Genomic DNA, 17319 nt, shown 5'->3' with positions numbered 1-17319 from the left:
GTCTTGAGCTGTTGAGTCCTGAAACTTCTTGGTGATTCCAGATAAGTATCTCAGATATTCATCTTTGCAGGAACATTGCATGAAAATCGAACTGACGGAATACAAATTTGTGCATCCACCACATCTTCATATCCAGGGCCCTATTGGAAAAACACGATATTTTTGTCTATACACTATTCGGTACATGAGAAATAAATATGCTTTTGCATGTGTCAAAAATGTGGAGCGTATGCTAATTTTACTGTTGTGTGCTTCTCAAGTGTGTGAGTTGTTGCATCATATGAACAATTTTATCAAAACTTGAGTCGGTCTATGAAATAATTCTTTTTATACCTGACTACCCCTAGTTTCATCTAATATATTTATGCAACAGAAATATATGAATGTAACCGAAGAATCACTACTTTTAAAGAGAAACTGTGCAGAGACAATAGAAACTGTCCAGGTTAACTTGCATGGAAGATGATATCTTGAAAGCATCTCCAATACTCCAAATTTCAACTGGAACAACATCAGCAGCCCATCTAAGATTTCTTTCAGCAGTACAGGAACCATGTCGCAAAATCTGAGGATATTCAATGTTAACCGGCTGATTCTTAGGGGTAGGAAAAAGAGCCCCGCGTATCTGAGTGTACAGTATAAAGAGAGCGCAAGCTGAGGCTGAGTTTGTCGAGATTCCTGTACATGGTATATCAAATTTACCTGTAGGAAAAGGAAATTTTCACCACTGTGCAATAGAGATGTGCTTCTGTGTAACAAACACAAAACAACATTTACTGTCCAATCAAAACAATGACATACGATCATGCCTTGAAGGTGGGTGCTGCTGTGGGAACTAATGACAACTCCACGATAAATTCAATCAGTCAGCACGAGGCAATAGAAAAGTGAATCCTGCGTTTTCCCGAATCAGAGGTGGCGGATCAATGTCTGAAATGGCAATCTGATCCATTGATTTAGCGATATCTTCAACTGAGAACGGTATGCTGCATCATTAATCACCACTCAGTTGCAGGCCACATTTTTAATTAGAAATAGAATAAATTCAAGTAATGACAACTGTGATTGCATTTCACTGTCTCATCTTTAACCTTGAATCATCATCAAGCAAAAAAGAGCTGCTGACAGCATTGTTTGAATCTTCAGTCATTAACACCCTCATGGCAGATATTACCTGTCAGTCACATACATATATCAGGGATAAGCTGTTTATTTTTTACGGCTGCAAATAATCTAATAACAGTAAAGATGAGGTTTATTTTTTACGGCTGCAAATAATATAATAACAGTAAAGATGAGGTTGTAAAGCATCAGGTTCCAAAAATGAAAAAAGGTTGTAAAGCATCAATGATAAAGCCGCCTCCCCTCCCCTCTTATTACCAGATCAATTAATGTTTAACAGTAACAAGTACTTTTCCTATTTTAATCACTCATAGTATCAAAGATTAAGATGATAGTCTAAGAGAGTTATAATCAAAAAACTCAGTAACATGGTGAAAACGAACCATATGTGAAGGAAGATCAGTTCAGACTTACATCTGGAGAAAGGCTATGTGTACCATACTTGTCATCCCAGTACATAGTGCTGATTCTGTAGAGTTGTTGAATACTGAGCACCTGCAAAAGACTAACAACTGTAAAACAGTGGATCTTAGTCAAAAGTCAAAGGATGTAGTTCATTCTTGAAAATTTAATAGGCACTTACTGGGCATAGGTCATGACTTATTTCATCCAGTGACTTTCTTGGCTTCTGATGTATCACCTAAATTAGGAAACAGAGATCAAGATAAATTAGTGGCTTCACAGAATTACTGGCAACTCCATAACTGTTTGTTATCGGTGCAACCTTGCAAAGGTTCATTTCCCCCCCTCTCGTTTTATGATATATAATTCAACTTTTCCGTCTATGTAGCTTCTAGAAAATTTAACAAGAACCATAATTCCCATTAAAACGGGCATACAGATTACAGTTACAAAAAAAACAAAAGATAAATATTAAGGTAAGGGTGAACCAGTAACTAATTAAAGAAGTTACAATATTCGAGGTAAGGGTGAACTAATAATTAATTAAAGTATTAAACAATACTAGTAGTTAATTAACCTGCAATGCTGGTGGACCTAATTAGTATTTAGTACATGCACTACCAAAGGCTTTGAGCATTGGAGAAGTATTTAGATGTAATACCAGGAATCCAATAGCCTGTCTTATATGCTTTAGCTCATCCCAGGCCGAACCTGCATACTGCATATTAATTTCTTGCATCAGTCTGTGATTATTGGGAGACTAAAAATGCAAACAAGATTACCTCATCTGTTGCCTTGTAGCACCAATGTTCCAGTTCTGCTAATCCATTCTTGACATACTCGCCGTTGCTAAATGAGCAGCATTCTCTTCTCAAAAGAAGGCTGCAACCAGAACAAATTGTAAATTAAAGTTATGACCTTAATTAAGTTGACAGTAATATAGATACATAAACGACTGCTGGGATCCTACTAAATGGAGAACCTGTTAAATAGTTGTACGTTGATGAAAGAGAACGTCTGAATGAACACTTTGCGAACCAAAAATGGGGGTACCTAAAAATAAAGATAAGATATGATGAAACCTTGCAAGTTTCTGGGGTTAATATGATGTCCTGAATAATCGAAACAAAGGTAATCACATTAAATTTTCCGTGTGGATAGATTAATCTGTCATAGTAAATGTTGAAAAACACAAATAGAACTGCAGTCTGCACATGATTAATTCCACCCAGTAAAAATAAAAGATACACTCTAATATATAGGAGAAATATGTAAGCTATATCACATAAGCAATAACTGTATAGGGATGTCATATGCAAGTATCCATGCAAGGCAAGTGGGATTTTGTTTTTACTATTGAATTAGAATGTGAGCCATCAGAAGAATTTCTAACTGGCCTCCTCAATTGCGATGGTTCTAAGCATGTATGTAGTATCTATAAGAAACACCATAAGTAATTAGTTTGTCACAAATTACTTACTGAGCTTTATTTGTACTTGTACCCTAGAAAAACTTGTAAGAGATCAATAGTGTCATGACTAAAACATGGGATAAGCACTGTAAAAGAATAAAATTCGAACTGAAATCAAAAACAAATACAAAAAGGTCTATAACTTACATGATTAGATTTCAACATATTTAAGAAATTTTCGATATTCTTCACAATCCCTTGCCAGTGAGCAGTCAAAATTTCTTGTGCTGCAGCATTTGCAAGTGTGCGAGCTGTCCCCTTGATTAAGCTTGCTCTGGAAATTCTGGGGGCCTATAAAATTTAGTTCTCAAGTGATTAAAACATTCGTCTCTCTGGACTCAAGTAGACTTAATTTTGAGTTAATTTGGACCTATGATACCTGGATGCACAAACCAAGCAGTGGAGAAATCTCTTTCTTTAGATTATCACGAATCATGCCATACATCTTTTCAACATAAGCTGTCAATTGCTGTTTAAAAAGCAAAGCAGGATATTTGGCTTCAACTTGTACTGTATCCACCCCACCAGTCGACTCACCACTGGCAAAAGAAAGGTCAACACCAGCTGGAGTTCCACGAAAGCTCTGAAGTATAGATTGTTGCATATGTTAAAAAGTTAGCTAAATAGGGTAACCGTAAATTCATTTGAATTTTCTTTACCTGTGTCATCCTCCCAAATAAAGATGGCTGTCGCCTAAACTGTGGAGTTACACCAGCAGCGCCACCGGCTTTTAGTGTACGTTGCAGCAAGAGCAACAGAGTCGATGCATTTGATAACCAATATGCTAAAGTTTCATTGTTGTCCTGTGTCTACAATCACAGAAGCATATTTCAAATTACCAAGCCAGCAATTAAATGTGGCACGCCACGTAATTTGATTTAAGAACATATACACACCTCAATAGCATGGCCAATTGTTTGTATGATTCGATCAAAAATACTAGTCCTTTCTACTTCAAATGATCTCCACTGCCTCAGGCATTTGTATATGATGCAGGCTGCAACAGGCCTGCCTTTAGAAAATCCAAGGTGCTGTGCAATACAACGCATAAGCAAATCCTGATACTCTTGCTGTTTTTCGTTCAGTGATTTTTGGGGTCTCTCCTCTACCTCTGCTGCCTGTTCCTTCAGCTGTTTTATTGGAGGAGTTGGGAGATCCTGTTACAATTTTATTTGCAATTATATCAAAAGCCCAGCAGCAGAGTAAAAATATACTGGATTCTGTAATCAAAGACAGTTTAACTCACTATAGCAGCTTTTGTGGTTTCTCCTCTCTGCCAAATCAATGAGAAGAGAAGAAAGAGTCGTAAGTATTCTGTAAGAATACTTAATCTTATAAAGATTAACGTCTTCTTTAGAATTACCTGAATAACTGATTTAGAGCGATTGGCAGCGAGCATCTTATGACTTTGTGCCATGGTCAAAACCTTCTGACGAAGATTTTTATTTTCTGCCTCTAAATCTTGTAGGGCCTTACTGTTCTCTGCTATGGAAAGAGCTTGCTGACGAAGGACTTTGTTTTCAGACTCCAAGTTGTTGAGCTTCTCGTCAAGACTATTTGAACATAGGAAACAATTCTATTATTATAATTTTGCCTTGTGACGTCAAAAATAGATAATTTCTCAGTATGAAGACATTCATAATTGGTCAGCGGAAGAGAGATAATGCTGCCAATTGCAAAGTAATATTTAGATATCATCCTCAAGAATAGATATTTTGGTGGTAAAAAAGAGAGCTGAACTGAACTGTCCTGCAGAATGAAAGCATTCATTGTTGATCAATGGCACAATGTATAGCACCTTGTTGTCTTTAATATAACAACTATTTTGTTCCTCTGCAAAGTTATGTTAAACACAAAAGCTAGATGATGTGATGCACTGACAACCAATGATGTGATGCACTGACAACCAATACATAAATTTACAAATAACAACGAAATTCCCCAACGGCTGTTTCATCTAAAGGCCCAACAGGCATCAAAGACCCAGATATATTCATTTCACTGATGGATATATGATTTAGAGACTGCGATCTCTCTTTACACACCGGGAAACCCATCCATTTCAGTTAGGCAGGTGAATGCTAAGGAATAGTGGAAAGTTTGAGTCAGAAGATTTTGTGTTTGACATATGCTGATCTAGAATAAAATATAAAATGGTTACCGTGTCCTACCTTTAGTGGAAGGACATTTACCCTCAAAGAACTTTGACATTATAACTGGTGGCATATAAGGAGAAACTTGGAATTGTCAGAAAAAAAATTGGTAAATAAATTAAGCCCAAATACTTAACCATTCAGCCATAAAAACCTTAAGCAATTTCATTTGATGGAAAGATAAGCACCTCCGATAATAAACACTATAAATAAACTTAAGGACTATGTATTAGTACTACCTTCTACAAGATCGCTGAAGTTCTTGAACTTTTTTTTCACTTTCTTCCAGCTTCTGGCGCTTTTCTTCATTTGACTCCTCAGATGCTTGATTTTTTCTTTCCAAATCATCAGCTCGCTCTTTTTCAGATTGCAATGATGACTGTAGTATGAATGTGAGATTAAATTTCTGAGAATCTTAATGTACACGTCGAGTAATACCTAACAAGGCAAGCTAACAGGAGAATACATAAAGTTTCTATTGGTTGTTAAACAAGTACTTGCTAATTTCTTTAATTTCTAATTTTATCAGGGTGCAATACTTTTGGTTCTAAAAGATATCAGGATTCAGGATTCAGAATACAGACTTGGAGGATGGTCTTTTTACCCATGCATTATAAATGCTTGTACTTTTCTGTTCATAAGAGTTCCAACATGAAAAGAATATCATTAAAAAAAAACCTTATATGGTGTATGAGGGTTAGGATGGCTACTTTTTTATATGACATTTAATTTAAAGGATATAACAAATCTTCGGGACACTTGTGATGTCTTTAGACGATATCTGATCAACATGAAGAGAAATTTAAAAAAAAAACTTGAAAGACTGTGGCTAATTCATAATACTGACCTAACTACTAATACCTCGGGCACACAGTAAGTGCCTAAATACAAAACAGATAAAAATAGATGTAGAGATAATATAATAGTTGAAAACCTGTTATACCTTTAAGGTTTCCACTTCTGCACTTAATTCTTCAATCTTTGCAGTATCTTCTACAGGGACTTGGGTTTCCTTAACTGCTGCAGCCGCCTCTTCAATTGCTTTTTGTGCAGCTTCCCGTTCCTTGACAACCAATGCATTTGCTTCATCAATTTTAGCTTGCATTTGCTCCAGCGAATTCTGCATTTTTGATATCTCTTGTCCTTTTGCTTCTTCTAAATCAGTCTGCAAGAGTGACCATTATAAATTTAGGTGATAGGAACCAAGCCACTAACTAGCATGATTTCACTTTATCAACTTCTGGTGTGTATGTTATCTATGCCAGTACAAACTGCTTTCACAGCAACCTGGGTGTGACTCACTTACATCCCATGTTAAAAGGGAATGTTGTAGAACTAACTATTCACCTTTTATAGCTCCTTCAATATATTCACCATTGCTGTGTCACAGACTCATATCCATTAGAATTAGTTTGCTATAACAATATGTAACTCAAGACCCTGCTTTACGATTCCCACTCGTGATGTTAGGTTTTGGTTTTGTTAGATTTTTTTTTTTTTGGGACATATAAATTCGACTTTGAAGTATAAAAAATGCTGATGACATAAGTAATATTTTTGATAAATATATTACCCTCATACGCTTTTCCAGCTGCATACGCCATGTAAGTTCTTCCACTGTTTTCTCGAGCTTATTCTTTGCTTCCTGGAGTGCTCCTGTTTCCTTTGCAGCCTACAAATGTCAAGAGTCCACATTGTAATGTTCCACAAAATGCAAGAATTATAATACGAAAGTTTCATAGCACCAGTTTTTGTATACATAGTTATAAGTAAGTTGGAGAACTCCTTTCATAAAATTTCGAAAATGAAATAACTTAATTGGTTAACTTAAAAGGACTTACTAAACCTAGGAATCACATTAGATAAATCAAGATGACATGAACAATCACCAATGACTCCCCAGCTTTACACTTGGTATTAAGATGGAATGTCTATATATACTTTAATATTTCATTTCCTTTATCTGTCTCTTAAATATCCTAATTCAAAACTCAACCTAAAGCTTATGCCTATTCCTTCAAATATATAATTTGTCTTGTTAAGTGACCAATTCTCCTAAACCCTCAAGGTGTTAGGAGGAGGGCTTACCAGAATCATATCATATTCTAACAATGAGTGCTTATGTGCCACAAGAAATGAAACAACAACAATTAGGCACACCTTTACTTGATAAACAACATAATTAGATTTAAAGTTCAAGCACATTTATATATAACTATATGACCAATCCATATCGTATAAAAATATTATTTGCGATCTGGATTTGGTGGCATCATTTTTTCTTATTTTGGTAAATGATAGTAGAGCAAATGATACGGGTTTATTTTACCTCATGAATGTTGTTCTTTTTTGCCAATAAAGGGCTATAACTTGCCCTTCGCTAATCATTTGTTTTTCATTTTTCAAATATTCTGGTTCGTTAGACCAGACCATCTCTCATATACTGTTATGACAAATTTATACAACGTATATATATCACATGGATGCTTACTTTACTATGATAAAAAACAACAGCAATTAACAAGGCCCTCACTTCATAACCCCACACAAAAGAAGGAACAATAGGCAACCTCAAGGATAACAACACAGTCTTCTTTTCCTCGACTGATGCTAGGATCCAAACTTGAATGATAATTTGGCACACAAACACTAATAAGTTTATGTCCAATCAATGTTATATGCAGTGCATACTTTTATGTCAGATAAATACAGGAAGTGCCTGCTCAATTATAATCCTAGGTTTAGAAACTTCGGAAAATAAACTGACTCTTTTTGGTTTTATTATGCATTATTACAACAGTGACACTCACCATTTTTAATTTCCGAAGCTCCTTCCTAGCAACCCTCCCTCTCCATCGGCATTGTGTGAGTATTGCGGCCTTTATCAATTTCTTATAGTATGCAAAGCATCTATGACCACGCCAGCGGGCCTGCAAATATTGCTTTAGATCAAGAACAGTGCCTGCATTAGAGTTCTTACCTAAAGCTCAAAAAAGTTGCCAGAAACGGACTTGTATCGTTGTTGCCGCAGTATCTCGCTTCTTGAATCTAAACTCCTTCCGGCAAGACATGGCCCTTATACCTGTCTGGACCATAACAGCTGAGATTCTAAGGTTTTTGTAGGACATCCTCGCAGAGTGTCCCCGTGCTTTTTTCTGTATTTTGATAGAGGCGTCTTCCCTTCTCATATTTTCGTATAATTTGCAAGCAAGTTTTCCTGAAATTCATAAAAAAGGAAAAATATCATACGAGCTGTTTTTCTCTTCTCTGACTCAACCAACTCAGCCACAGACAAAACAAGAAGACAAAAATACTCCTAGCATCTTCATCTCGTGTGCATGAGTTGCACTAAAAAAATCTTCCAATAAATTTATTTCATTTGAAGGAGTTTCTGCTCAACAAATTTTTAAAATAAATATCAACACAGGTGGACAAACCTCTACTGAAAGCTTGCACAGAAATGGCGGCCTCTCTCAGAGCAAGAAAATATTTCCGAGTAATATAAGTTCTAATCTTTCGTTGAATAATCTTGGCTGCACCACTAAGCTTTAAAGCTCTCCGTGCATCTAACTCAGCCATCTGTCCAGCTCTTAAGAAAACTTTTGTTTTCCCTATCTGCAAAGTCATTTATAACATCATGTAGTATACATAATCATAACAAGGAAGAAAAGAAACGGGACATCACATTTATAACATATTCATTCGTAGCCTGATGTGATCTCAAGCAATGCAGTAGAAATCAGAGTTATTAACATTTTACCAGAAGATGAACACTAAAGTAGTTTATCCAAAATAATGTTTCACTATATGTTAAACATAAACCCTTCACTGGATGTTTCTATTAGCTTTTGATCAATCGAGAATTTCATGAATTATAAATCTGAACTTGTATTATAAAGAACCTTGCTTAGACAAAAAAACTATTTGATTAGAAAACGTACCATAAGAGATCTCAAGATTAGAAGCTTATGAATTTTTCTATTAACATTACATATAAAATAATATTATAAATACTTCAATAGATGATTACGTATTATATACTTGAATTAATGCATAACATATCATCCACAAGAACTTTAAATGGGAGGCCCATAAGAAATTTCCTAGAACTATGCTAAAAGAAGCCTTTCACATATTTAACTATTTGAGAAGGGTATGAAAACCATATACCTGAGCACCTGCGAGTTCCATCTTTTTCAAAATCTTTTCGCATGCTACCTTTTCCTCAAGACTGCACAGTCATAAAGGAGGTGTGAGAATCTGACTTTGTTTAATCAGCCAAATTGCCAAGATTTAAGTGATGAATGCCAAAACTAGTGTTGTTATGTGTAGTTTGTTGAAGAGCTAACACTTACTTCCCTTCCTGAACTTCTGGAACAAGAAGAGCAAATCGATTTGAAAATTCGAAAAAGGTCTTGCGAGTTGGATATCCAGCACAACTTATCCTAATTGCCTCTAGAACACCCTGCATGATTAGAATCAGGACTTAGATAAAAGAACTGAATAATTTTGATTAAAAATCTAATTTAACCAAAAGATATTTAATTTATACTTACACCACAGCGCAGTTGTTGCATGATATTCACATTCTCAAATATAGAGGGCTTAAGAAGATTGTTGGGCTTCACACATCTAACGTAATGGGGTTCTGTAGAATTAAGTGTTTCCATCAATTGTTGTAGTTGTACCTACAAAATACGAATGTCAGTTTTAGGATTTATGCAGAATTACGTGCAATTTGAAACAAAACCTGTCTCCCACAGACTAGCTTGCTGATGTAAAAATCCTGCAATTTTTAGGCAATAAACAAAAAACAAATTACCTTAAACCTTGATCCTATGGATGAGAATTTGGATGATTTTGATGACTTAGTTGTCTCTTCAGGTAATGGTGGGAAGAGACCTGCTACAAAGGGGCACTTAGAAGCACTTAACAAATCTTGATGTTCGGGAACAACATAGTCTTTATTTTTGTCAAGAAACTGTTCAGACTGATATTGAACCTGAAGTTAGACAGAAGCAAGACAATGCATCAGAAACCCCCACTACCAGCATCTGTATAAATGCAGGAGAATCGTATCATCCAAACCTCTCCAGCATAATGCGCAATAGTAAAATCAGTCCGTGATAATTTGGGTTTGACAAAGCGTTTGTGAGCTTTGAACGTCTGGTAAAGCTTTTGCGAAAATGTTTCATGAGTTGACTTGGGAAACATGCTGCGAGAAAAATAAATGCATTATTATTATAAAAAATCACTTCACAATAGTATCAAGAAGTTTATAATGTTGCAGATACATGCATGCACAGAGTCATAGTCATATATTGACACACACATACAGGCATGTGCCACAATAAATATGTGAGTTTTGCTAATTTCGTACCAGGCTTCATCAAGTAAAGCAATAATTCCTCCAGGTTTCTGCAAACAAAGTACAAACATAGTGTCTTTGAGAAAATTATAAATGTACAATCCTGTAGAGATATCTGAACTAGTATATGAGGATATCTAAGGAAAGCACTTAATAATAAAAAGAACAGTGCAGCAGTGCAAAAGATGAGCTATTATATAAAATATACAGTGCTCACTGACATGATTGCGGAATTTGCATAAAAGTAATTGTGCACTATGTTGTGAGAAAAAGATTTTACAGGCTTCCATTGTTTGAACAACAGCAATGTCCCGGAAGGAGACACATATATGTAAATTAGATGCAGGTTTACCTTTTCAATAAGATCCAGCACATCTTGGTTATCAACAAATTCTATGTAACTCCAATCAATCGCCTCTTTGGTGTACTCTTCTTGTTCCATCTTGAACACATGCTGTTAATCACAAACCCTAGATTTTAGCCTAAGAAATTGCTTATAAATGGCGTGTAGTCATTCTAACAATGATTACCTGGTTAAAATGTTGTTGCAACTTCTCATTTGTGAAATTAATACAAAACTGTTCAAAACTGCAAAGATGAATATATGTTTACAAATTAAATCTTGAACAAGGCCATTTTAGCAGAATACATTGGTAAAATAAATTCTACAAAGAAAAAGACACTTTTTACATGCCGAAGAATTGACATAGTTGAGACAACACATGTCAAAGTGGTTTCAAGGATGTACAAGCACATGGACATATCCAGTTTTTGTTGCAAATGCTTCCAACTAACAGATATACAATCTTTCTTTTATACTTAAAAAAGTAAGCAAACTTGCCATTTTTGCAAGGACATTACTTTTACGTACTCTCCTCCTACCAAAGTATGTAAAAGTTAAAATATATATAAAAAAAAAGTTAAAATATATAAAATAAAAAGCTATCAACAGAATAATTATTTAAAATTGTAATCTTATTTTTGATATGTACCTGTTCTGCTTGAAGCTTTCGAAACCATAGATGTCAAGAACACCTATCAAGGATTTTGAATTAGGATCCTGTCCAATTGATGTATTAATCTTATCTACCAACCTGTCAGTTCAAAAGTCATGCAGCATTAGCATCATCAGGATATCTCAAAGCTATATATAAAAATATGTTACAGTGATGGTATCAACTTACCAGTCAAACAACCGTGAATATAAAGTCTTAGCTAAACCATCTCTGCCAACAACTGCTGCCACAGGATCAAGGCTTCTCTTGATAACTTCTTCTGGGGTCACCATCACGCGCTTCAACAGTGCATCCTCCAATCCTTTACGATCACACCTGGTATTAAAATTGAGCCCCTTCAATACAACAAAGAAAAAGGTATATAAAAAGGGTTGTCAACAAAAGAAGGCCATAGCCATACTTGAGAAGTTCTACCGCTGTCTCGAAATGGAACTTCGATTTGTCATCTTTTAAAATTGATGAATCAACTTCTGACCCCTTAGCAAACGAAATATTACCAATATGGAGAATCGAAGCAACAACTCTGAAAATTGCTTCCTGAGATGAAGTGATATGAATTAATATATGGAGCCAGATAATGCAACAAAACACTAAAAGCAGATGTTTTACCTGTTCTGTTTCGCTTATGCCGACTATATCCATGGCTCTCCTAGTGGCAATATACTCTTGGGTATCATTAACACCCGCAAGTTCATGGCATTTAGATTGATTAAGATAGTGAAACGTTTTAGAACTTCCCAGCTTGTATTTCTCCACTACCTAATTATTAAAATACTTTAAAAGTCTGCAATATTTAGAAATATGGCTAGAGTTGAAGTGACAAACCTACCTCTGCTGGACCTCCGCAAAGAAGGTAAAAACAATGATAGTTACGTTCAGGATCTGAAACCTGGCAAACCCGAGATCTCTCTAGAAGATAGGTTCTAATTGCTGCGCCTGATATTCTCCCTTGTTTGTCAAACTGAATCTCGACGAATTTACCAAAACGACTGCGAAGACATTAATCAACCACGTAAGGACTAAAAAATTGTGAAAATGTATTTTATAGTAACGTTACAAAGCATGACTTGTTTCACCTGGAATTGTTGTTTCTAACAGTTTTCGCATTTCCAAAAGCCTCTAGAACTGGATTGGACTGCATAAAATTAAATTTAGTCAAGTAAAAAAAATTGGCATGTGTGTATGAAGAAAAGCGTACGAGAATATGTACTGCAGGTTCTACCCCCACACAGAAGGAACTGAAGAAAAGGGCATTGCAAGTTTACATGTAGGAGTTGGAAGTAAACATTGAGCACTTAGCTCTTTGGTCTCTTGAAAAGGATACAAGTGCTGGTTGAACTGAGGTCAGGAATCAAAATCTAGGAAACTTTAATGGCAGAGATAAAGACAAAAACTATTAATTAAAAAAATTCAGTAGAAGTTATTAGGTTATTATTAAAAGTTGCAAAAAGATGCTGCTATTTTCATTGGCAATGGGTTCTCTGAGCCTGTGATCTCTTTGTGGCCTCAGTCAGTTGTATTCCTTAATTTCTTAATATGGAAACTATAAACTTTGATTATGTACTTCAAGATGGTGTTTAACATTTTCTAGCACAGAAACGGTATAATGTTAAACCTGAATTGCTCCTGGACTCATCATTAAGACATTCATAACATTTAGACTCTAAGCTTTGCTTGTTGCTGATTTCCAGATTATCATAATATTGCTCCCTTGAGTTTTGAAGATGCCTGTGCCATTCTCTTTCTCTTACATAGTGGTTTATTGGGATTCAAGCTTCAAAGACAAAGCCTTGATGCATGTACTTAGCATTTCTCTTGAATTGTTATTTCTGGTTATATTGAATTTTAAAGATTGCTCAAAAATTAAGCATATAGATTACATATCTTACTTCTAGAACTTGTTGCTCAACAGTCCGGCCTTCAGTGCCTTTTCGACCACCCAAATAAGCAAGATACTGCATAAGCTGCTTAGTGGTTTCAGTTTTGCCAGCCCCACTTTCTCCACTGACTAATATTGAGTTGCTTTTACCTTCTCTTATCATTGCCCTGATCCAGCAGTTAAATTAATAATTCGTTTACATATAATAAAGAATAACAGAATAGCAAAACACCACTGCACCTGTAAGCAACTTCCGCAATTGCATACACATGAGGACTCAGTTCTCCAAGTTGAGATCCTTTGTATTGTTGCATCATGTGACTATTATACAAGTGAGGTAACTTTTGAAATGGATTAATTGCGATAAGAATACTTCCGGTGTATGTCTGTCATGAATTCAGTAAGATTTAGTACTCCGAAAGTCACACATCTCTTTTCCAGCAAGGAGAATATGACAAAAAAAAATTAGGTGGCATTTCTTACATAGATTTCATTGAGTTTATATCTGGTTGACAGGTTCTGCAGGACTCCAGGCTCATGCAGATAAGATAGCTTTGTCATGTCATCGACTCCACCATCTGGAGCGTCCTCATCCTTTGGATAAATGCTAGATAACTTCGCAACAACCTGGTGACCAGCAGAAACTATTGTGATTCAATAGAAGTAAATAATCTTAACTACAGATGACCACCTCAATACTTGCATAGTGTGAATACTATCGCCTTATTTTCTTATCATAAGGTCCTGCGGGAATCAAAGTATTAAAAGCTGCAGATTGTCTATGCAAGCAATTTGTGCAAACACTAATAATGAAATAAATAAGAATTAAAGAGCAAAAACTAATAAGTGACCAAATTACGTCCGAAATTCCCACAAAAACACAGAAACATTATTAAATATGTAAAATAACGATTTTGTCACTATAAATTAGCATATGCTTGGGGCATAGAAAATTTCTGGCTTAGTCTTCACATTTTACGCTTATAATTGATGTTCCTCACTTAATTTGTAGTGCCTAGGAAATCGTAAACAAGAAGTAACAAGAATTTTCTTTTCCGGAAGAATGTAAAAATGATGGAGATGGATAGAGTATGTACTATATTTGTCCGGATTATGTGACCAGCGTAATATTAAAGTCTTCCTAATATTTGATTTAAGCATATGATCTTGGTAATTAGGATTATCTTTAATGATATCTAATATTTAAGATTTTTTTTTTTATATTCTAAGGAAGACAGTTGTTGGAAATAGTTGCTGGGAGCTTTAATATAAGTTTATACATTAAGGGAAATCAGGAACTATGGGAAGTGTTGAAAAATATATCATCAGGTCCTGTACGTCAATCATATTTTTTTCCTATGCACAAATTAGGAATTCCTATATGTGCATGTCGAAACTAGACAACAGCCAAAGAGCGAATCAGTCGCATACTTTAGGTAAACTTTCCTGTCAAAATAATATGTATAGGATTGTAAGCAAGACCAATCTGAAACTCTATAACCGTGCACCCACAAACAGTAAAATGAACATAGTGAAGAAATGAGAACGTGAGAACTACTTTCTCCTGCAATCTGCCTTATGGCGAACTGAATGATATAAGAATATATGATTTGAACTCTCTAGTTGCAGAGGCTTTTTAACGAATTTTGAAGAGCACTGCAGACCCTTCCACGAGTCTAATGTACCCCAGGGAAGGATTCGTATACCACAAATAACAGAGAAGAACTTGGTAAAATAATACTATTCAACATAAATGCTCACACACCGAATTTCCTTTAGTGGTATCTATCTGAACTTCTTGTCCATTAATCTTTGTAACTTGTCCATCGATCCAAGCTATTTCTGGATCTTCAATCCAAACATGAGAACCGACAATGATATTTTCTGCCGTAGCCTGTAATATTCATATCTCCATTAGGATTTAAAAAAGAAAAAAGGCGTGGACATGTCCCAGATGGCACCACAAACATTGGCACTAAGTGGGAAGTGGGAACAATAAAAGATTTTTCAAATTCAACCAATATAGTAAAATCACCCACATTCAAGTACAAATAACTTGTATGTTAAAATCAAAACTAAAGCCATAGTAAACAATTCTTCACAAATTACTGACTAGACTTATGGGATATGAAGATCCTCAGTCACCTTCTCGCAAGTATGTGATCTCCATTGACCAATACATTACCGTGCATCCTAGATTATGACCACCTCCTAGCCTAACCTTCATGACTAATTTTGTAGCAAGCTTAATTTTGATTTTAAAGTTAAAAGGTTTGTAGCTGCTGTAATGTTTTTATTCCCTCCATATATAGTGTTGGTATTGTCACTAAGGTACTAGTTAAGAATGTCAAATCATCACACATAATGCCAAGACAATTCTAACTTGCATCAATAAGGACAAAAAAACCAAATCATAAGACTGTAACTGTAAGACATAAAAGCTCTGAAGACCAAATGATCTATGTAAATCTAATTTTTAAATTGACTCAGACAGACACGAAATCTTGTAAATAAGTTGGAGAAGGATTTACATGGGCAAGAGTACTTAATTCACCAAATCAGGTTTACATATCCAGCAATGTAATTACATCGCCATGTCCAACAGATAAAATTCACTTTGACGTTTACTTTTGCTTCTGTTGATTGCAATCTGGCTGCACAAAAATGTTGCAGCCAACACTTTGCACATTGCAGAGTGTCCCAAAGCATTGACGTTGTCGATGCAGTCGAACTAATACTTTGCAATGCTTAAGCAAACTAATACACCCTACCCATATCCTACTCCTTGATGAAAAATACTTAGTACATTTGGTCCCGTGCTCTGGTTCGCTAAACCCTAACTGAGTATAGTTAAAGTTATCAAAACAGATACTAATCACAATAATGAGTTTAAAAGTTACTAATGTCTACTAATTAAATCATATCAAAAGAGAAACACTCAATTAACCTCACAAAACCCAACATATCTATTATTCGAGCCAGGGAGGATAAGATGTACACAGCACAATGCCTATTGTTGAAAATAAAACCCGAATCATTCCGCACAATATAATTGTAAAATAAACAAATATATGTGCATGCAATAATTGGTGGACTGTATGTACATGAAAATTTTGCGATTAAAGAGAGTAGATCCGTACCATTGTTGTATTTGTAGTATATAACAGTATCAATATTTACATCAGATGTTTATACAAATCATCACCACATGCATGCCCGGCCTTATATAAAAATCGAATTCACGACGATCAGGACGGAGGTAATTTAAAATCTCCGGCTAGGGTTGAGGTGGCGGAGGGGAAAAACGGACGGCGGCGGCGAATGATCGGAGAATGAGAAAATGGCGGAAAGAGAGAGTAGGGTGAAGTTTGACATAGTTTGTAAAAAGACAACAAAGTCGGAGCACATGTCCGGTTTGTAAGAGCTTCTTGTGGCTCTCTCTTGTCCATTTTGATCTCACTTGTGTTCTGTAATATTATGCGTTTTTGGCGGAGGGAGAAGGTCTGTTTGGATGGGATGTGTTCTCGTACTGTAGTAACAGTACTGCCTTGTTTATTAATGGCCCCACCTGGCAAACGGACGTTGTAGGAACAAATCGAGTTAAACAGCTACTCCCTCCGTCCCCTTTTACATGTCCACTTTGAAAAAAAAATTTGTCCCAAATTACTTGTCCACTTCTCTTTTCAAAGCAACTTTTTGTATGTTTTTTCAAAAAGTAACAACTTCCAATGTTTGACTAGCATATATATACACACAACTCTATCTAATTCATTACATTTATTAGGGATATGTATGAAAACAAGATATCCAAGTAACATTTTCTTAATATGCGTTTTTTTTTCCAAAAGGGACAAGTAAAAGGGGACGGAGGGAGTAATTTACAGTCGGATTTGAATTTATTAATCATT

The 17319-nt window shown here is 35.5% G+C and overlaps 1 protein-coding gene across 3 annotated transcripts; it reads right to left on the bottom strand.

The window, feature by feature from the left end:
- Positions 1-309: 309 nt before the first annotated feature.
- On the bottom strand, positions 310-16921 carry LOC108219838 (myosin-11). 3 transcript variants are annotated; one of them, XM_017393379.2, is made up of 39 exons: positions 16552-16921; positions 15177-15305; positions 13895-14038; positions 13652-13797; positions 13422-13578; positions 12609-12667; positions 12362-12521; positions 12142-12291; positions 11933-12069; positions 11701-11847; positions 11509-11610; positions 11047-11104; positions 10869-10970; positions 10529-10566; positions 10237-10363; positions 9971-10150; positions 9705-9836; positions 9504-9613; positions 9319-9379; positions 8586-8763; positions 8160-8365; positions 7959-8078; positions 6722-6820; positions 6092-6313; positions 5388-5527; positions 4359-4548; positions 4242-4268; positions 3892-4152; positions 3655-3804; positions 3375-3578; positions 3143-3286; positions 2507-2577; positions 2307-2406; positions 2186-2242; positions 1706-1762; positions 1537-1617; positions 1092-1174; positions 802-986; positions 310-702 (listed from the first exon to the last, which is right to left on the bottom strand). In XM_017393379.2, exons 1-38 carry the CDS (start codon positions 16552-16554, stop codon positions 863-865), a joined length of 4656 nt encoding a protein of 1551 aa, XP_017248868.1. In that variant the 5' UTR covers positions 16555-16921; the 3' UTR covers positions 310-702; positions 802-862. The 3 variants fall into 3 exon arrangements, with proteins under 3 accessions (XP_017248868.1, XP_017248870.1, XP_017248869.1); XM_017393381.2 differs by having other exon boundaries at positions 310-678; XM_017393380.2 differs by having other exon boundaries at positions 810-986.
- Positions 16922-17319: the final 398 nt, after the last annotated feature.

Source organism: Daucus carota, chromosome 5 (assembly GCF_001625215.2).
Source record: "Daucus carota subsp. sativus chromosome 5, DH1 v3.0, whole genome shotgun sequence".
Lineage (NCBI taxonomy): Eukaryota > Viridiplantae > Streptophyta > Magnoliopsida > Apiales > Apiaceae > Daucus > Daucus carota.
Note: the sequence above shows the minus strand (reverse complement) of the source record. Positions and strands in the feature narration are given on the sequence as shown.